Below are 20,012 nucleotides of genomic sequence, written 5' to 3'. Positions count from 1 at the left end.
GAGTCTCTGTACCATGTAACCCCAAGTGGGCGTTTGCGTCCCGACCGCAGATAGTGACACATCGGCACCCCCGCCCCCCACCCCCCCTCCTTGTGATACAGCAGGCCCCGGAGGAGGAGCTATGCAACGTCCTCACCAACATCGTGTTCTCCGTCATGTGGAGTGGTGCCGAGGGCGGGGAGGATGCCGTGTGGCGCGAGCGAGGGCAGGTCTTCTCCGTGCTCACCAAGCTGGGCTCCGCCTGCCAGTTGGTGCGGCCCCCTGATGATATCAAGCACAGGTAATTGCGGGGGGGGGTCGCTGGTCAGAGCGGCCGGTGTCATGTGGACCGTCTGTGACATTGCTCCTCCATGTAGTATCAGTGCCTGTGAGTGGAATTGCACCCCTGGTGTTTCCCCCAGAGCCTGATTCGTCACCCGAAGTGTTTAGGAAAAGAATATTTAGGAAAAGAGCTGGGGAATGTTTCTCTGGATGTTTCTCTGGATTGGCGTCCTTTCTGGGGTCCCCTGCCTTTAACACAGCCGAAGGGAAAGACGTTTAAATGATGTTAGTGTAAAGCTACGATTGAAAGGCTGCTGGAATGGCTGAGGGGGCGAGAGATGAGGCTTGGGAACCATCCAACTAGATATCAGTAAGTTTTTGGAAAACAGAAGAAATTCTAGTTAGTGTTTATTGTGTTACTCTTAGTTTGCGTATGTTCCGATGTAAAATTGTCTGTTTTTTCTGAGCACTTATACACTGACTACCCAGATAAATAACTTTAAACATTCCCTCTGACTTCAGTGTTTGTTTACATGAGTTTGACTTAACCCCCCCCCCCCACCCCCAGCCTGCTGGAGATGATGCTGGATTCCTCCCTGTCAGACCTGAGAGAGTCCCAGGGCGCCCCCCAGCAGCACTGTCCCAGCCTGGTGCGTCTCCTGCGGCTGCTGCAGGACTTCCTGTTTGCTGAGGGCACCAACAACCAGGCCCTGTGGAGCGAGAAGGTGACGAGTCGCCCGCCGACACCCCCTCCCCCCTTGCTGTTCGATCTGACATCATTGCTTCCCCCGCTTAACCCCCCCTGCCATCCCCTCTGCAGATTTTTGAGGGCGTGGTGACCCTACTGGACAGACTGCATGCATGGCACAGCAGCACCAGCGCCCCCCACGGACCAGAGCTGCGGGAGATGGCCCAGGTCGGCCTCCGCATCATCACAGGCTACATACAGCAGGACCACGCCCAGGTAACCACGGAGACTGCTGTGCCGACCCCTCATGTTAGGCTGTTGTACTCAGTCACTGAACACTGCCCCCTGCAGGTGTGTGTCATGGCCTGCGTGAAGCTGCACAGCCTCCTGCAGACAGTGCTGGTCCTGAGCTGGGACGAGGTGTGCTTCCTGCTCGGACGGCTGGCCCCCCACCTCTGGCAGGGCCCCCCCCCGCCCGAGGCCTTCCAGCAGCTGGTGCTCATCGTGCGAACGCTGCTGGACCAGCACGCAGACCCGAAGGTTCTCCACGGCCTCCTGCCCCACCTGCCCCCCACCAACGGCACCCTCACTGTCGCCCCGGACCTGCAGGCCTACTGCATGAGCCAGGAGTGGCAGGACTTCTACAGGCAGCATGTGAGTGTACCCCCCCAGCAAGGTCGGGGTTGGGGCGGCTTAGCGATTAGCACTGTAGCTGCGCCCTCCCCATGTCACACGAGTTTGCTCCATGGACCCCAGCTCCCTGCCGCTGGCTGTGTGCTTGTGTGCATGTGCGTCTGCATACTTGCATATGTGTGCATGTCCGTGTGTGCATGTGCGTGTGTGTCTTGTTTTTCTGGAGGCTTGTTCTCCTCCATCTGAATTGGAGTGACAGACCAATGTTCCTGTTAGAGAGACCAGCCCCCCCAGACAGGCATCCCCAGTTTCTCTCACACACTCTGTCCCATTCTCCCATTCACATGTCCTTATTCTCATCCTCCCTCTCTCTCTCCTTCTCTCCCTCCCTCACCTTCTGTCACTCCCTCTCTCTCTCCCTCACCTTCTCTTCCTCCCTCTTCCTCCCCTTGCAGATCGAGCCCACCATGATGCAATATGAGCTGGATACTTTTGGCAAGAGCCACGACCTCATGTCCAACTTCTGGAACTCATGTTTCGATGCCCTGATGAGCACGGCCCAGAAGCCGGATAGGGACCGCACCGACTGCAGGACCAAGTTCCAGGTGTGGCCCCCTCCCTCTCCCCCTCCCGTCGAACTTGCTGGCTGTGGCCCCCCTCCCCTGACCGTCCCCCTGTCCCCACAGGAGGTGGTGGTGAATCCCTACCTGAAGCGCGTGCGGATCGAGAACAGCCGCTACCACGGGGCGATGAAGCAGCTCGCCAACCATCAGGGGTTGGTGTGGCGCCACTGGGTGGCACTTCGGCGGCTGCTGACTAGCGAGAGAGGCGCCTGGGCGCTCAGGTGAGTCCCCACCCTTTTGGCTCCACCCCACCGGTCCGGTTACCGCGGCATCCCTATTTACCTGCCCATTGGCTCGTCTGTTGTCAGGGACCCAACCGAGGTGAAGTGGAAGCTGTCCAGCGCAGAGACGTACTCCAAGATGCGGCTGAAACTCGTCCCCAATTACAATTTCGATCCTCACACTGAGGCCAGCGCCCATCGGGACAACATGGGTATGTCCTGTAGGGGGCGCCAAACCTGTCCGTTTTCAGTGCCATTTATCTCTGCTCGGTGTCCTGATTCTGGCCACCCTCGCAGGTACCGAAAACCCCCGCAGCCTCACAGAGTCCCTCCCCCTGGCCGTTGCTAAGGAGGCTAAGGTCAGCGACATGGAAGATGACCAGCTCGGTGACGAGGACCTCAACTACCTGGACAACCAGTGAGTGTGCGCATATGCCGGTGTGGGGCGTGTAGAGCCTCCTGCAGGGAATGGCGGGTTTTTAGCCTCACTGGTGCCTCTCTATCCCTCCCTCCATCAGTGTGGAGGCAGAGGACGAGAGCCAGAAGGAAAAGCTGATCCTGTCGGAGGAGTGCGAGATGATCACTATCATCGCGGTGGTGCCCGGGCGCCTGGAGGTCACTACACACCACCTCTACTTCTACGACGGCAGCTGCGAGAAGGAGGAGACTGAAGAGGGTCTGTCGACCGTGACTGTCTGCCTTGACCCCACCTTTGCTGGGGGAGTGGTGTTTCACTCAGTGGGTTAGGCCTCTGTAGCCATGATCAGAAAGTTGCTGGTTTGAATCTTTGAGTCCTTGAGCAAGACCCTTAATCCCTCTAAATGCTCTAGGCATGCTGGATGAACGGGCATATTCCAGCGTACCTGAACTCGTACTTGTACAAATGGCGCCGTTTAATTTCATCACCGAGTGACACACATGTTTGAGAGCCCAGAAGGGTGTGGTCAGGGCGCCTAGACCATCCTTGTCTGGAGGGGAGTGGAGTCTGATCCCCTGACTTGTCTTTTAGGCATCGGTTTCGAGTTCAAGCGGCCGCTCTCTCACCTCCGGGAGGTCCACCTGCGGCGCTACAACCTGCGGCGCTCCGCCCTGGAGCTGTTCTTCATCGATCAGGCCCATTACTTCATCAACTTCAGGAAGAAGGTACCTGCCCCCATCTGCTCTAGGGTGACTCTCACGGGCATCCTGCCGTACACCCCCCCCAAACATGATCTAACGCTGTAATCAGTCTTTAAAATGTTAAAGCAGAGTTCTGTTTCTCTGTTTTACCTGTCGCTGTGTTTCTGGATGTTTCTCAGTGATGCCAGCTGACTCTTTACCCCCCACCCAGGTCCGTAACAAAGTCTACTCCCGCATCCTCGGCCTGCGCCCCCCAAACCTCTTCTATTTTGGCTCCCGCTCCCCCCAGGAGCTGCTGAAGGCCTCTGGACTCACACAGGTCCGATTATCCCACTGGTCGCCTCTTTATGATGATCCTACTCCGTGATCCTGGATTCGGACCTGCTCTGCATGTCCGCTCGGTGCCAGCTGATATCTCCTATGTTCTCCCGCAGAAATGGGTGTACAGGGAGATCTCCAACTTTGAGTACCTCATGCAGCTGAACACCATCGCTGGCCGCACCTACAACGACCTCTCGCAGTACCCCGTGGTGAGTCTGCCGGCCAGCATGAGTCTCCCCTGTGTTTGGTAGATAAGCTGTTCTGGAGTGTCGAGCCTGGACTGCTTAAGACTCTGGTTTTCGGAAACTGCCACCGTCTCCCGTTTTCCACCGAAGAAGATTTGGCCTGAAAGACCAGCAATATTTTGCAATTATGTATAACCACAAGTGGCATTAACAGTGAGCCTGTCTGTTGCTGTCTGTGAATCAGAAACCAGTGGCTCGGCCCTCATTATGTGTGTGTGTGTGTGTGTGTGTGTGTGTGTGTGTGTGTGTGTGTGTGATATATATTTTTTTCTTTCACCCACTTACTGTGCTCAGTTCAGCTTTTTAATTAATGTATGGTGTTGTGGTGTTCAGTTCCCCTGGGTGCTGTGCGATTACACCTCTCCCACCCTGGACCTGGAGGACCCATCGGTGTTCAGGGACTTATCCAAACCCATCGGCGTGGTGAACCCCCGGCACGCCCAGGCCGTCAGGGAGAAGTGAGTACCGCAGCGGCTCCATGATGCTGCTTCGTAATCAAACGCTGCTCAGGATACAGCTCACAGGGAAGGCGGAAGGTGGTTGTACCCGGAAAGTTTGCAGTTCCGGGAAATGATGATGTTACTAATCGTAATGTGTGTTCGGTGAGCTTTGTGGTACAGAAATGAAACTGTAGAGCAGCTGCCAAGCTGATACTGACTCATGCCCTTGGCTTGGCAGGTATGAGAGCTTTGAGGACCCATCCGGCACCATTGAGAAGTTTCACTATGGCACGCACTACTCCAACGCAGCAGGAGTCATGCACTACATGATTCGCATGGAGCCCTTCACGATGCTGCACATCCAGCTGCAGGACGGCAGGTAATGTGTTCAAGCGTTCTGAGCTTTGACTCTGCTGTGACCCAGTGTCATATGTTCTCGCTGTGACTGCACACCATGCCTATGCTGTGACTCTGCTGTATGTCCCAGCTGTGATTTTGCGTAGTGACTCCGTGCTGTATTTATGAGCTGTGACTGCGCTATATGTGGAGGCTGTTACTCCATGCTGTGACACTGTGCCGTAGTTGTGATGCAGTGCCTTATGGCTGGGTTGTGTCTCTGTGCTACATGTCCAAGCTGTGATACTGTGCTGTATGCCTGTGCTGTGACTCTTGTATATCTGAGCTGTGAGTCAGTGCTGTATGTCCAAGCTGTGATGCTGTGTCGTGATATGGTCCCGAATGCCTGTGCTGACTCTATGCTATATGCCTGTGCTGTGACTCTATGTCGTATGTCTGTGCTGTGTCACTGTGCCATATATCCAAGCTGGTATTTTGTGTCATGGCTTTGTGCTAACCCCGCGCCATCTGCCTGTGCCTTGACTCTGTGTGTTGTGTTTGAGCTGTGCATTCCTGAGCACGGCAGCTCTGTGCTCTGCCTAGGTTCGACTGTGCTGACAGGCAATTCCATTCGGTGGCCGCAACCTGGCAGGCTCGCATGGAAAGCCCTGCTGATGTCAAGGAGCTCATCCCGGAGTTCTTCTACTTCCCAGAATTCCTTCAAAACATTAATGGTGAGCTCCGGAGGATGCTTCCTGCAGCTGGGTCTTGGGAAGCATGATGGGATGGATTATAAAGGATTGTGGGTAGGGTCCTGCAGCTCAGCAGCCCTTTGTGTGTCCTAGAGTTTGACCTGGGAATGCTTCAGATGTCCCAAGATTCAGTGTCCAACGTTGTCTTACCCCGGTGGGCGGAATCCCGGGACGACTTTATCCGGAAGCACCGGAAAGCCCTGGTGAGGGACCCGAACCAAGAGCCCCAGACGGGCCAGTCCGGGTGGGACACCAGTCTCTGACAGAGGGGGGGGGATCATATGCTCTGTGTCCCGCAGGAAAGTGAGCATGTCTCTGCACATCTGCACGAGTGGATCGACTTGATATTCGGTTACAAGCAACGGGGGTCGGATGCCGTAGAAGCCCTCAACGTCTTTTACTACTGCACCTACGAAGGTGACGCTCCACGTAACCCCCCCGGGGACCTCCCCCCGAACTCTGGATTACCGGGGACCTTCCTGTGCTTTAGTCTGATCCTCAGGGCTCCTCGAAGCTGTAACAGGGGCGTCCATTGGCTGCTGTTGGTGTGCTTTGACTGTGCAGTGAGTGAGCTTTGACTGTACAGTGAGTGAGCTTTGACTGTGCAGTGAGTGAGCTTTGACTGTGCAGTGAGTGAGCTTTGACTGTACAGTGAGTGACCTCTCGCCACACAGGTGCTGTGGACCTGGACGCCATTCGTAATGAGACTGAGCGCAAGGCTTACGAGGGCATCATCAGCAACTTCGGGCAGACGCCCTGCCAGCTGCTTAAGGTGTGTCACTGGGGGGCCTGTAGGACAGGGTGTATGTGGATGTGCTGTCACTCACACTGTGTTTGGGCACCCCCTCCCTCAGGAGCCCCACCCTCCCCGCATGTCCGCGGAAAGCGCCTCACGACGTCAGTCCCGCATCGACACCTTGCCTCCCAACCTCTTCGATCACCTCAGCAAGCTGAAGGCCTTTGTGGAGGTGAGAACTCAACCGGCTCCAGTATGAGGAGACCTGCGACTGAGCAGGTTTCTGACTAATGTGGTGACCTGTGCTCTATGGCGCCCCCAGGTGGTGAGTGACGGCGTGCCACTGGTGCAGGCTGTGGTGCCCCGGACTCAAACCCGCTACATCACGCAGGGTACTGATGTGCTGGTAAGAGGCCCTCCAGCCCCTGTCGCCCTGTCACAACACAACAAAGAACTTCAGCAGCGGTTCTGGGGCCTCAGATAAATTTCCCATGTTGTTTTTCTCCATTTCTTAATTGGCTCCATTTTTTAAGTGACCCCTGACCTTTGTGACCTGCTCCCAAGGTTACAGTCAGTGCCAGTGGGCTCCTGGGAACTCACAGCTGGCTGCCGTATGACAAGACCATCGCCAACTATTTCACGTTCACGAAAGACCCCACCATGTCCAACCCTAAGTGAGTGCCCGCCTCCCTATCTGCGTTCCCTGTCCGCGTCCCCCCCCCCCCCCCCCTGTCCACGTATCCCCCTCCTCCCCACACCCAGCGGCATGTGTCACGGTTCTGAATTCCCGGTGCAGGACGCAGCGCATGCTGGGCGGGCCCTTCTCCCCCGGGGTGGACCTGGGTGCACGGGTCCTGGTGGTGTCCAATGATGGACGGCTGCTGTTCAGCGGGGGACACTGGGACTGCAGCCTGCGGGTGACGGCACTGGCCAAGGGCAAGCTAGTGGGCAGGATCTGCCGGCACATCGGTGAGGGCGGGGTGGCACCGTGGGGCTGACAGCACACGGGGGTTTGGCTACATTTTAAGAACTGACTAGCTTAGCGGAGTGTTCTCACAAGGTTTCCAGTGTGTGTAGATGCGCACAGATCCTAACACAGTTCCTTGCGCACCATACACTTGAGGTGCAGCGTTGGGTTCCCTGGGTGCTGATGGAGTGTGGCTCTCTCTCTCTCTCTCTCTCTCTCTCTCTCCCTCCCATTGTCTCTCTCTCTCTCTTTCCCTCTGTCTGCAGACGTGGTCTCGTGTCTGGCTCTGGACCTCTGTGGCATCTACCTCATCTCCGGCTCACGGGACACCACCTGCATGGTGTGGGAGGTCCAGCAGCAGGTCAGATTTCCTGAGAATGTCGACAGCGAGTCACATGGTTCTGAGCACCTCTGGACTCATGGTCCTGTTCCTCCCTCCTGAACATGAGCCTATCGTCCCGTTCCCCTTTCTGACCCCTCTCTGTTCCTCTCCAGGGAGGCTTCTCCAGTGGACTCTCCCCACGGCCGGTGCAGGTCCTCTGTGGGCATGACCAGGAGGTGACCTGCGTGGCCATCAGCACAGAGCTGGACATGGCCGTGTCGGGGTCCAAGGTAAGGGGGGGTGCCGCTGGTCCCACATATTGGGTCTGTGAGCACGTCTCCTCCTCCACCTGTGCATCTGTGTCTGTCTGTCTGTGTCTGTGTCTGTCTGTCTGCATGTCTGTGTGTTTGTGTCTGTATGTCTGTCTGTGTTTGTGTCTGTGTGTCTGTCTGTCTGTGTTTGTGTCTGTCTGTCTGCGTGTCTGTGTGTTTGTGTCTGTGTTTGTGTCTGTTTGTGTGTCTGTGTGTATGTGTCTGTCTGTCTGCGTGTCTGTGTGTTTGTGTCTGTCTGTCTGCGTGTCTGTGTGTTTTTGTCTGTCTGTCTGTCTGCGTGTCTGTGTGTTTTTGTCTGTCTGTCTGTCTGCGTGTCTGTGTGTTTTTGTCTGTCTGTCTGTCTGTCTGCGTGTCTGTGTGTTTGTGTCTGCGTGTTTGTGTCTGCGTGTCTGTGTGTTTGTGTCTGTGTGTTTGTGTCTGTCTGTCTGTCTGTGTGTCTGTGTTTGTGTCTGTCTGTCTGTCTGCGTGTCTGTGTGTTTGTGTCTGTCTGTCTGCGTGTCTGCGTGTTTGTGTCTGCGTGTTTGTGTCTGTGTGTTTGTGTCTGTGTGTTTGTGTCTGTCTGTGTCTGTCTGTCTGTCTGTCTGCATGTGTTTGAGTGTGTGTGTCTGTCTGTCTGTCTGTGTGTTTGTGTCTGTGTGTTTGTGTTTGTGTCTGTCTGTCTGTCTGCGTGTCTGTGTGTTTTTGTCTGTCTGTCTGTCTGCGTGTCTGTGTGTTTTTGTCTGTCTGTCTGTCTGTCTGCGTGTCTGTGTGTTTGTGTCTGCGTGTTTGTGTCTGCGTGTCTGTGTGTTTGTGTCTGTCTGTCTGTCTGTGTGTCTGTGTTTGTGTCTGTCTGTCTGTCTGCGTGTCTGTGTGTTTGTGTCTGTCTGTCTGCGTGTCTGCGTGTTTGTGTCTGCGTGTTTGTGTCTGTGTGTTTGTGTCTGCGTGTTTGTGTCTGTGTGTTTGTGTCTGTGTGTCTGTGTGTTTGTGTCTGTCTGTGTCTGTCTGTCTGTCTGTCTGCATGTGTTTGAGTGTGTGTGTCTGTCTGTCTGTCTGTGTGTTTGTGTCTGTGTGTCTGTGTTTGTCTGTCTGTCTGCGTGTCTGTGTGTTTGTGTCTGTCTGTCTGCGTGTCTGCGTGTTTGTGTCTGCGTGTTTGTGTCTGCGTGTTTGTGTCTGTGTGTTTGTGTCTGTGTGTCTGTGTGTTTGTGTCTGTCTGTGTCTGTCTGTCTGTCTGTCTGCATGTGTTTGAGTGTGTGTGTCTGTCTGTCTGTCTGTGTGTTTGTGTCTGTGTGTTTGTGTTTGTGTCTGTGTCTGTCTGTCTGCGTGTCTGTGTGTTTGTCTGTGTGTCTGTGTGTTTGTGTCTGTATGTCTGTCTGTGTGTTTGTGTCTGTCTGTCTGCGTGTCTGTGTGTTTGTGTCTGTCTGTCTGCGTGTCTGTGTGTTTGTGTCTGTGTGTTTGTGTCTGTGTGTTTGTGTTTGTGTCTGTGTCTGTCTGTCTGCGTGTCTGTGTGTTTGTGTCTGTGTGTTTGTGTCTGTGTGTCTGCGTGTCTGTGTCTGTCTGCGTGTCTGTCTGTCTGTCTGTCTGTCTGTCTGCATGTGTTTGAGTGTGTCTGTCTGTCTGCATGTGTTTGAGTGTGTCTGTCTGTCTGCATGTGTTTGAGTGTGTGTGTCTGCCTGCATGTGTTTGAGTGTGTCTGTCTGTCTGCATGTGTTTGAGAGTGTGTGTCTGCCTGCATGTCTGTGTGTGTCTGTCTGTCTGTCTGCCTGCATGTCTGTGTGTTTGTGTCTGTCTGTCTGTCTGCATGTGTTTGAGTGTGTGTGTCTCTGTCACACGCTGCCGCATTAGTGTGCCGATCGCTGATTGAAGATGGATGATCTGTCAGTATTCATGGATTTTTCTTTTCCTTTCTCCTGTTTTCTTCTCCCCCTCATTCTTCTTTCTTCTCTCCTCTGGCTCTCCTACTCCTTCTCTCTCGCCCACCTCCTCCCTCTTCTCTGGCTCCCCTCCCTTTTCTTTCCGGCCACCCCCACCCCCACAGGATGGCACTTTAATCATACACAGCGTTCGGCGGGGCCAGTTCCTGCGCACGCTGCACCCCCCCTGCGAGGGCTGTTTGCCGTCCCGGGTGACGGAGGTGCAGGTGGGCATGGAGGGTCACATCGTGGCCCAGACCCTCGTGGCCGGTCACTCCCCTGGCCAGGTGAGCCGCCCCCCCCCCGCCCTGAAATATCTGGCGCCCGAGTGTGCCCGCTCCCCCTGACCGCTCCGCCCCCTTCAGGAGAAGCACTTCCTGCATGTGTACTCGGTGAACGGGCGGCAGCTGGCCTCGGTGCCGCTGGAGGAGCAGGTTACGGCCCTCTGCCTGGTGCCCGACTTCGCCGTCCTGGGCGGTGCCCAGGGGAACCTCTACATCAGGGACCTGTATAGGTGAGACGTGCGAGCAGGATGCCCCGGCTGTTATACTTGATTTTGGGAAAGCTGTGCAGCCTGTAAGTGCCCCCGTGCCCCCGTGTCTCTCAGCTTGAAGCTGGCAGTGCCCGCTCTGGTCCTCAAGCTGCCCATCCTCAGCGTGTCCGTCACTAAGGAATCCAGTCACATCCTTGTGGGCCTGGAAGACGGCAAACTCATCGTGGTCGGAGCCGGGCAACCGGGAGAGGTGAGGCGAGCGGGGAGATCTGGGGGGGAGCAGCAGGAGGAGACGAGGGGGGGGCACAGAGAGCTCTGATCGCCTCTCCCTGGCAGGTGCGGTCCGGACAGTTCTCCCGCCGGCTCTGGGGCTCCACTCGTAGGATATCGCAGGTGTCTTCTGGCGAGACGGAGTACAACCCCAGCGACAACATCGGCAAGTGAAGCATGGAGACCCAGTCCTTGGGGGAGGGGGGGGACAGGGTTGTCGGAGGAAGGGGGCCAGGCCTGCAGTGGGTCTACAACCAACCGGACCCAGAACTCCTCCCAGCCGGACTCGGCCTGGAAGTAGTCATACATTTGTGGACTCAGTCACCCAGTGCCTTGTGCAGAAAACCAGCGAGGGCCTTTCTGCACCTCCTATCCATGGAGATAGGGGGTGCTGGAGAGGCAGGACAGATGCAATGGGAGCCTGTTTCAATGCTGCAGTCATTCGTTGTTTCTTTTTTAAACAGACTATTTTACATGTTGGGTTTTATAATGTTTTTAAAACATTCCAAAGACTTTTTCTGTGATTTAACACCAAGAACAATTTATTATTATTATTATTATTATGATGATTATAATATAAGTAGGTGGGGGTGTTAGATGGGGGTCTCTAGGAGTTTGGGTGGTGTTAAGTTTTGGTTTTGCACACTATGAGGGGTTGTTAGCGTTTATGAAGACTCAAGCTCGGCCGAGGAGGTCCCAGCACAGAGGGGGGGCAGTTTCGGTACTCCCCCCCCACCCCAGCATGCAGAGGCTGCCTCCCAGTGGTGGCTTCCTGCACTACGGTACATGTGGGTGGGACTCTCTCCTGGATATGGTGTGATGGCAGCAAGGAGCATCAAACCCAGCAAGTCTGCTGTCAAGGTCCTTATGGGATGAGACTCACACACGCACATACGTGCACATGCACACGCACACGCACATACGTGCACATGCACACGCACACACGCACATGTGCACATGCACACGCACGCACACGCACACGTGCACACACACACACACACTCTTTTCTGTATGTCCAGCTTTAATAAGGCTTCTTCCTGTTCCTCACTGGTCACGGACGCTTGCCCATGGCACCTTGCACTAACTCGTGCATGTGGCGTAAATGCACGTTTCCTTTAAAGTGCCTTTTGACGGGAACTCGGAGATCAACCGAGACAACCAGCTTTCACTGCCACACACGCATCCTAAAGGATAATAAAAGGTTTCGAATAATGGTTTAGGTGCTGAAACTTTGTTTCGGCACTTTGTTTTAATTTGTGTTTCACTGTGGCTGTGATTTTGTTTGCGTGTGTGCGTGTGTGTGTGCGTGTGTGTGTACAGGAAATATTAAGGATGTTAAAACATACATGGGTGTTTTGTCTGGGCAAGGGGGTGTGAGAGTTGCCCCCCACTCCAGGCATCGCTGTGCACAGGCCTCCCCAGGGATCGGGGACTACACGGTCCCTGTGAAAGTGACCCGAAACCCCCCCCCCCCCCCATTTCAAGCCAAAACACTTTTGTCTGAGATTTGTGTTTGTGCCTTTCTGTTGGAACCTGGGTGTGTCTATTACATTTGCCCCATTAAAGAAGTGACCTTTTACTCTGTTTTTTACTCTGTTTTACTCCCCTTTGCCGTCTTTGAGCTTCGGAAAGCTTCAGGGCATTTCAGTTTGTTTATTTTTATATAGCGCCTTTCACACCCCAGTTACCCCGAGGCTCTTGACGAGAGTGAGTGGCAGAGAGGTGGCTGGGGGTGGGGGGCGCTCTTTCCAGCGGTCAGGGGGGCGGCGTTGTGGTCTTCTACACACTCGCGGCTCTGCCTTTCTGACGTCCCCACGCTCACGGCCGGGTGCGGGTTGTGAGGGGCACCGCTAACTTTCTGTGGTCACACTGGTCTGCTCCGGGATGGATGGATGGATGGATGGATAGATGGATACTTCATTAATCCTGAGGGAAACTGCAGTTTTACAGTAGTACAATACACATATTTACACAGTATAATACATTCAAACCTTCATAGACAGTAGCAATATTGTTTTGATTCATTCTGTATCCCTCCCCTGCCCCCCGCTCAACTAATTTTATTGTGAGTGACCGGGTTGGTGGCATCCCATATCTCTTCAGATTTAAAGTGGCAAACCTGTGGCAACACGTACATCCTGATGTGCACATGGCGGCTTTGGGGGGGGGGGAGGGGCTTTGGAGTGAACCTGGTACCTGACCTCCATAGACCAAAGCCTGGTATTTGCACCAGCCCGTGACACCCACAGGATCCTGGAAAATGGCGTTTGTGACGTTTTCTCACATATGTCATATATGACATTTGAAAGGTGAGGACTCCCCCCCCCCCCCCCCCCCCACCCCCCCATTAGCACTGCCGCCCAGGAGAGACTGTCCAGTTGCTGGAGGTGAAGTTGAAGACTCCTTTCTGTACCACACTCATAACCATGCTGCTCAAATTAGTGTCCCCCCCCATTTTGTTATCCCTGTCAGGGTTTAAAAGGTCACCGTAAAGCCACATTTATTTAAAGAGCCCCCTTTGATCCCGTAGTGGGCCAAACATCCTGGAAGGCAGCTCATAAACAGCCTTGGGGGGGAGGGGGTGGGCAATTTAGTGAGCCGTGGAGGAAAGGGGAGGCAGGACAGTGGTAAAACAGACCTTGCCCCCCCCCCCCCCCCCCCCGCTCACCCCAAGTTAGTACAAGCTGAGTAGGGAGCCAGGTGAGTTAGTACAAGCTGAGTAGGGAGCCAGGTGAGTTAGTACAAGCTGAGTAGGGAGCCAGGTGTGTTAGTACAAGCTGAGTAGGGAGCCAGGTGAGTTAGTACAAGCTGAGTAGGGAGCCAGGTGAGTTAGTACAAGCTGAGTAGGGAGCCAGGTGAGTTAGTACAAGCTGAGTAGGGAGCCAGGTGAGTTAGTACAAGCTGAGTAGGGAGCCAGGTGAGTTAGTACAAGCTGAGTAGGGAGCCAGGTGAGTTAGTACAAGCTGAGTAGGGAGCCAGGTGAAGGGGACTCGTGGTTGTAGTTGGGCCTTTGACAATGTGGGGGCCGGGCAGACGTCTCCCTCCCAATAATGGCAGATACCCCCCCCCCCCCGGCGTGGGGAGAGGGGGTGTAGAGGGCAGGCCCCCGCACAGAGGAGCTCCTGCTATCGGTCGTTGTCTGGAGCACCCCTGCCGAGAGGCACGGCACCTCATAAAGCAGCCCCCCACCCCCCCGACCTGGCCCCTACTCCCCCAGCCCTGGGACGCACACATCACAGGAGTTCCTTTTATTTTTATTGCAGGGGTCCCACGCTGCCGTTTCACACCCCCGTCTTGGCACTTTAAAGCTTCCTCTCATTCTGCTCTCATTCTGCTCGCATTCTGCTCTGTCTGCCCTCCACCTCACACTCTGCTCCATCCTCCTATCATATCATGTGACTGCTGGTCGCATTTGTTTAGTGCTGTGCGGTTGATCATTGAGGAGCTGGCGCTGGGGTGGGGGGGTTAGCCGCCTGCTGTCATTCCTGCTCATCTTAAAGCTGTGCTAAGGACGTGTTGTCTCCTGTTCCTTATTTTAGCCATCCTCCTCCCTGATAAACCCTGATTAACCAGCCCCGATCAGGCATCAACAGTCTTCTTTCCCATATGTATGGTCAAGTCTTTATCTTTCCTCTTCAGATAATCCGAGAGTTTGTGTCGATCATTCCCTTTATCTCCAGGGTTCCTGTTTTCTAGTTTATTTCAGGAAGTTGACTTGAGAACAGGCAGTGACCGGGACTGTTCCCCAGAACCACTGCACAGCATGCACTGGAGGGCTCACCTTTTGGTAAAATGAGTTTTAGAACCAAACCAAAAAATGTGAGGGGCACAACTCTGCTATAGGACCTACACAGAGAGGCACGTGTGATGGGCGGGTCGTGACTGAACGGCGATGTAAAGTGACATGAACATTCACCGAGAAAGATGGCAGCAGAGCATGTAGTGCCTGACCTGCTGGGCCTCTAGATTTAGGGAAATAACATTTTCTCCCGCAGTTTTGGCAGGGTTACTAAGAAAACATGCAACCTGCAATGCTGCAGGTGTGAGAGCACCCTACCAGCATGTTTAGACCAATAAATATTTCTTCCATTTTTAGACTTTAAATGTAAGTAAGGTGGCTTGGTATGTGCTACAACAACATTGAAACTGTAGACAACTTTGGTTGTGATGATATGTACAACAACAGTGTGGGAAGTTCTCCTTGTGGTGAGAAAACATGCAGCAGAAACAGATGGGTGAAACAGTGCCCGCGCACTGTAGGGGGCGATGAAACATGGCTTTCGCACCCAAGTCGGCAGCCATGGCTTTGCTCCTCCATCACAGCGTCGGAGAAGACATAGAGAGAAAATCATTGGTTTTGATTCGGGTGGGGGGGCTGGTGGAGGCGGCAGGGGCATGCAGCTGGTCCACAGCTGTGTGAGATGAGGGCCTGTGTGTGTGTGTGAGTGTGTGTGTGTGTGTGAGCGGGTTTACCTATCCTTATGGGGACATAATGTTCCCATAAAGTGATAAATATCCGTTTTTTTTCCCTTATGGGGACCGGTTTCCTGGTCCCCATAAGGGAAAACTCTATTTTATAAAAATTGGTGACTGCTATGAAAAAACTAAAAATGCAAAAACTCTTGTATTTTGTTAGGTTAATTATGGTTATGGTTAGGGCAGGGTAGGGGTTAAGGTTGTCATAGTTAGCGTTAGCATTTTTCCCATTGAAATGAATGAGCAGTCACCATAAGGATATGTATACCCTACATGTGCATGTGTGTGTGTGTGTCTGTGTGTCTATGTGTGTAGACACTAAAGAAGCCTTGGCTGAGGTACCAGCTCGTCGGTGTGGAGATCATGTCTGACTCGGAGTCCTGCCAGACCACATAGACGATCACAGATCTTATCTGCTCAGATGAGTTGAACATCAGGACGTGAAGGAGCCAAGATTTACAGCATGAAAATTCATGTCACGCCATAATTTAATCTACACCTGCTGATGAAACTGTACATTTCGGGATCCAATTTCTATTGGGTTTCCCCTCCTCAGCTGTGGCCACAGAGACGTTTGTATGATGCATATTTTTTTTATTAGCAGTGAGTTTTCTGCAGAGTTTGAGAGGGGCAGGATCAGCCAACACCCAACATCCCTGGAAAAGCTGGGCTACAGGGCCTTTCTCAAGGGCCTGCTGGTGACACGATTGGTTTGCCAGCCACGGGATCTGAACCCGCGACCTTCCAGATATGGGCAGAGATCCCAAGGAGGAGCAACAGGCCTCTGCTCCCATGCCGCTGACAGCTGTGAGATAACAGCTGGGCTGGGCTGGGCTGACTGACGCTTGCACGCCAGGAGATTCCCCCGAGGGATGTCAGGGCCACACAAGTGTCTGTGAGTGACTGCTAAACCCCTCAGTCTGCCCCCCCCTACCGTCCCTCATGATATGTGCTTTTAAGGCATCTGATATCTGAAAGTGTTTCGCTGGCATGGGGGGGGGGCATACCTTTCACTACCCCCTCCTCCCCTGCCACTAATGGGTTTCTTAAGGTGTTTTTGACGTGGCATTTATTTGGGCGAGGTTGTTCTCTTTACGCTGCCAGCTGCTTGCATCTCAGCATTGCATGCCACGTGACCACGCGCAGCAAGGTCATGACCTTCGGCTTTTGGACAGATTAGCACTGCCGATGGAAAAGCATCGGTGTGGCCGGGAGCGCAGAGGATCCTGATGATCTTCAGTGTTTCAGGTCCCTCTGGCCACTTCTGGTACAGGGTCACGGTACCAGAGCCTCAGCTGCTCTCAGGAGGCCCCTGGCACGGGATGCCAGTGAAGTCAAGTAAAGCTTAATAGTCGTCTCAGCTGCATACAGCACACAGTGAAATGAAATAAGGTTCCGTCTGAACCCACAGTGCAACCTTCATGACAAGACAAACATAATGGTGCTATGGAGGAGGTAAAGAGCACACGACGATATGGCAGATGGTCACACCCACTGAAGCACCCCAGCAATGAGAACCCGAGTGCAGCCATGTAGCAGGTGAAAGGTCAAATGGAATGGAGTAGCACACAGTATTGTTTCTGGTGGCTGCAGTGCCAATCCTGACACCAGCCTCCAAATTTCCCTGTAAGTTGGAGGACCTGCTTGCAGGCTGGATGAAGATTAACATCAGAACAAAGCAACTGCAGGCTGAGCTCTGCGGCTCTTGCAGTGTAAGATCCCCATGCAAGCCTTGCTTAATAATGTATCTATTTCAACATTAATGTTTGGTGACTCTTTTTGTGTTTTTAAGCCCTTTATTCTTTAGGCACATGTTGTTAGTAGACCCCAGCCGTGACCTCTCCGGTGGACCTCCAGGGTCGGTCACTTTCAGACAGGCCCTGTTCCCACAGCAGCCATCTCTCGAGCAGGTGACTGTCAGGAAGGAGGGCGGAGCCGTGAAGGCTGCAACGACACGGCCGTAAAAGCCAACGGCGGGGGGTTAATGCTGCGTACAGTAATGGCTCAGCGCGTGGGCCCCCCCCCTTTCTCAGGCTGTGAGGTCTGCATCTCAGCTCCCGCTTCCTTTGCCGGACTGCAGTCGGTGCGGGTAGATGTTTGCACATCTCGCAAGTCTGCAGCCAGCAGAGTGCCATCCATGAACCCTCTTTTCCCTTCAGAGAGGCTTGCAAGCAGAACAAAAATACGTAACATTGTTTGTCATTGGGTAAAGGAACAGGGACATATTACGGGGGTACGCCCTCCATCCTCTGCTTCAGCGTTCAGGTCTCACTCTCAGCCAGGTTCTAAACAGCTTCTGGAATGTTTAAACCAAACATGTCAAACATAATACTAGCCACAGTGCAGTGTGGTTCCCATCTGAAAAACCTGCACGCCTTCACTGCAGACCGTAGGTTCCATTTCAGTCATATATAAATATACAGCACATCACTACGATGTATCTTTTGCACATATTTGAAATGTATGTATGGCTGTAACCTGCAGATCACATTCAGGGTGCAGCATTAAAGTTTGATGCTACAGTGTGTTTCTTTTGTGCTTTTTAGAGGACACTGTTTGATGGTTTCTAACAGAGATTTAGTAAGTGATTCAGCAGAGTTCAGAGAAAAGGAGCAAAGTACAAACATCAGATCAGATATCGGAGTCTGTAGGCAGTCTGATCAGTGTTTCCCAACCCGGTCCGCAGTGGAGGTCCCCAGACAAGCCATGTTTTACTGGGAGACACTGGGAGGGAGCAAAACCGTGGACTAGGCTGGGAGACACTGCTCTAAAAGATACAGATGTTTCAGATGTTTCAGCCTGTATGACGCCCTTCTGTGGTAGTGCAAGGAGGTCTGAGTGAGGCACAATGCTGGGAGAGGGGGGGACAGTCGGGATTAAAGCAGAATCTGCCCTCTGCTGAGCGAGATGTTAGACGGAGGCTGTGACCACAAGCAGGAGCATCAACTCAGGGCTCCACCATGAGAAAGGACAACCATAATTCTCCAATTTCATGTCTTTATACTTGTATTTTAATTATTTTTTTGGGGGGGGCCATTAAATATGATAGCATAACAATGAGTAAGAAGCCCATCAAAACAGGGGCCAGATCTGGTATTTATTTGGAAATCGCCAAGAAGTATGTTACTCAGTTACCAGAAACTCTTAATCATTTAGTTAGAATCATAAATAGTGCTGACAGAAAAGTCCCATTTATTATCAAGATTCAGTAAATCTCCAATATTTACTTCTATCGGTCTCTAGGAGAAGATCTTCCAGTTATTATTTTATGTGTGTTGTGTTTCTTTCCGGAAACGTATGGTTTGGTTGTGTTTGTGAGAGCGACAGGGGCATCACAGTGGACCCTGAGGTAAGGTCGTTTTTCCACAATGAATGACCTGACATTCCTGGCGGAATCTCGTGCAAAGTGTGCAAAATTTTAATAATTGAATTTAATTTAATTTAAACTTAACGCACTTAGACTACCATATTAGTGAAGATGAATGACAGTAATTTCACAGCAAACGAACTGTATACAGCGCGACTACAGAATCGACGTGACGTCACACCTCTGACCCCGATATGCCCGTCACCCCCAATTTTAATATATACTGTAACCTACGCCTCTGCAGCTGGCTGAGCACTCGTCTGTTTGGGAGCTGGGAGGGAGCGCTGGGGGTCCCCGAGGACCGGGCTGTGCGCTTACCTATTTACAATCAACACAATGTTCACATACATGTTTTATACCGCCCCCCAGGCAACATCCAAATTATCATCAGTTATTAATCATTCAGAACCGTATGTTTGCAGTACTTGTTAATACTTGATTTTAGATGTAATTCTGACAAGAACAAAACATTTTTAAATAGACTTTTGGACAGCTACAAAAAAGGCAAAAATATATTCTGTGCTTAGGTAGATTCTCATATGAGATTTATTTTAAAATGAAATACAGGCCTATAGGATCAAGGACATGACTTTGAGTTTAGCATTGGGGGGGTTGAGGTCTCCACCCATTTAAGGGGGTCCAATGGGGTGTACTCAGTGGTTCTCATTATTGGGGGGGGGGTTCAACCCTCCCCCATCCCCCCATAATTTACGCCCATGCCTGTGATAAATGATACATAATTTTGAAGCATATCCCTTTTCTTCCTCCAAAGCAATAAATAGTTTAATACACCCTTTAAACGGCTTCAGGGATTTTACTACATATAATTATCATGCTTTGCGACAAAAATAAAATGTAATATTTAACGTAAAATTTAAACACTTTTGGCTTTTTAAACAATTTGTTCCAAGTTTCGTTAAGGTATCACTTTATTTTCACTTTTTTCCGTACCCATTTCGGTTCCTGCCTTTAAATACGGCTAATTTTGCACTGTATGCTTTTAACAAGGAATGTCAAAAGGTACAAACCGGTAGTATGCTGAGACATGTGAGGTCTGTACTTGGCGTGCTGGCATACAGAATGAGCTGTGACGGTATGTAAACTAATTTTGATTATGAACACTGCAGCTACAGGGTTCAGTCATGTAGTGTTTTACTGTAAAAGATGCTTATGTGCGCTTGGAGATGTAATATTCCGGGAATCCGGGAATTTCTCTTGGCAAAGCCGACTCGGCGTCACAGCCGAAGAAGCAGGGAAGCAGGAAGATTCCTGCTGCACTCGGACTTCTCCGTTAGGGTCTCCACCTCTGTCTGTTATTATCCCCACATTTTTCCGCTGTCCCAATTCCATATGTATGTCTGCTGAGCATCTCCTAATCCATATGTGATCGGCAGGCCTTCACATCTCCCAACCCCCACGGCTTCCCCCCCTCCTTTCCCTCTCAGTCTCATGCAGTCTTTGAAGTCCCCGTTCCATTGTAACCAAAGGATGTTTCCATTTGTTATGCTTTGAAGTGACCAG

At 52.4% G+C, this 20,012-nt stretch overlaps 1 protein-coding gene across 4 annotated transcripts in view; it reads left to right on the top strand.

Annotated features, from left to right (window-relative positions):
* nbeal2 (neurobeachin-like 2) overlaps nucleotides 1-12,227 on the top strand; it is a 42,102-nt gene extending 29,875 nt beyond the window's left edge. For all 4 annotated transcript variants that reach the window (XM_072715942.1, XM_072715943.1, XM_072715944.1 and 1 more), the window contains 28 exons: nucleotides 102-280; nucleotides 830-986; nucleotides 1,082-1,225; nucleotides 1,301-1,603; nucleotides 2,038-2,187; nucleotides 2,269-2,426; nucleotides 2,514-2,638; nucleotides 2,724-2,844; nucleotides 2,945-3,102; nucleotides 3,436-3,569; nucleotides 3,757-3,864; nucleotides 3,980-4,075; nucleotides 4,445-4,569; nucleotides 4,790-4,930; nucleotides 5,491-5,621; nucleotides 5,733-5,842; nucleotides 5,939-6,056; nucleotides 6,314-6,411; nucleotides 6,494-6,607; nucleotides 6,698-6,781; nucleotides 6,940-7,049; nucleotides 7,172-7,344; nucleotides 7,609-7,703; nucleotides 7,838-7,954; nucleotides 10,011-10,172; nucleotides 10,251-10,399; nucleotides 10,493-10,628; nucleotides 10,715-12,227. In XM_072715942.1, coding sequence (XP_072572043.1) covers nucleotides 102-280; nucleotides 830-986; nucleotides 1,082-1,225; nucleotides 1,301-1,603; nucleotides 2,038-2,187; nucleotides 2,269-2,426; nucleotides 2,514-2,638; nucleotides 2,724-2,844; nucleotides 2,945-3,102; nucleotides 3,436-3,569; nucleotides 3,757-3,864; nucleotides 3,980-4,075; nucleotides 4,445-4,569; nucleotides 4,790-4,930; nucleotides 5,491-5,621; nucleotides 5,733-5,842; nucleotides 5,939-6,056; nucleotides 6,314-6,411; nucleotides 6,494-6,607; nucleotides 6,698-6,781; nucleotides 6,940-7,049; nucleotides 7,172-7,344; nucleotides 7,609-7,703; nucleotides 7,838-7,954; nucleotides 10,011-10,172; nucleotides 10,251-10,399; nucleotides 10,493-10,628; nucleotides 10,715-10,822 — 3,804 coding nt within the window. In that variant the 3' untranslated portion in view covers nucleotides 10,823-12,227. The remainder of the gene's footprint in view (nucleotides 1-101; nucleotides 281-829; nucleotides 987-1,081; nucleotides 1,226-1,300; nucleotides 1,604-2,037; nucleotides 2,188-2,268; nucleotides 2,427-2,513; nucleotides 2,639-2,723; nucleotides 2,845-2,944; nucleotides 3,103-3,435; nucleotides 3,570-3,756; nucleotides 3,865-3,979; nucleotides 4,076-4,444; nucleotides 4,570-4,789; nucleotides 4,931-5,490; nucleotides 5,622-5,732; nucleotides 5,843-5,938; nucleotides 6,057-6,313; nucleotides 6,412-6,493; nucleotides 6,608-6,697; nucleotides 6,782-6,939; nucleotides 7,050-7,171; nucleotides 7,345-7,608; nucleotides 7,704-7,837; nucleotides 7,955-10,010; nucleotides 10,173-10,250; nucleotides 10,400-10,492; nucleotides 10,629-10,714) is intronic.
* The last annotated feature ends 7,785 nt before the right edge of the window (nucleotides 12,228-20,012 follow it).

Source organism: Paramormyrops kingsleyae, chromosome 9 (assembly GCF_048594095.1).
Source record: "Paramormyrops kingsleyae isolate MSU_618 chromosome 9, PKINGS_0.4, whole genome shotgun sequence".
NCBI classification, from domain to species: domain Eukaryota; kingdom Metazoa; phylum Chordata; class Actinopteri; order Osteoglossiformes; family Mormyridae; genus Paramormyrops; species Paramormyrops kingsleyae.
Note: the sequence above shows the minus strand (reverse complement) of the source record. Positions and strands in the feature narration are given on the sequence as shown.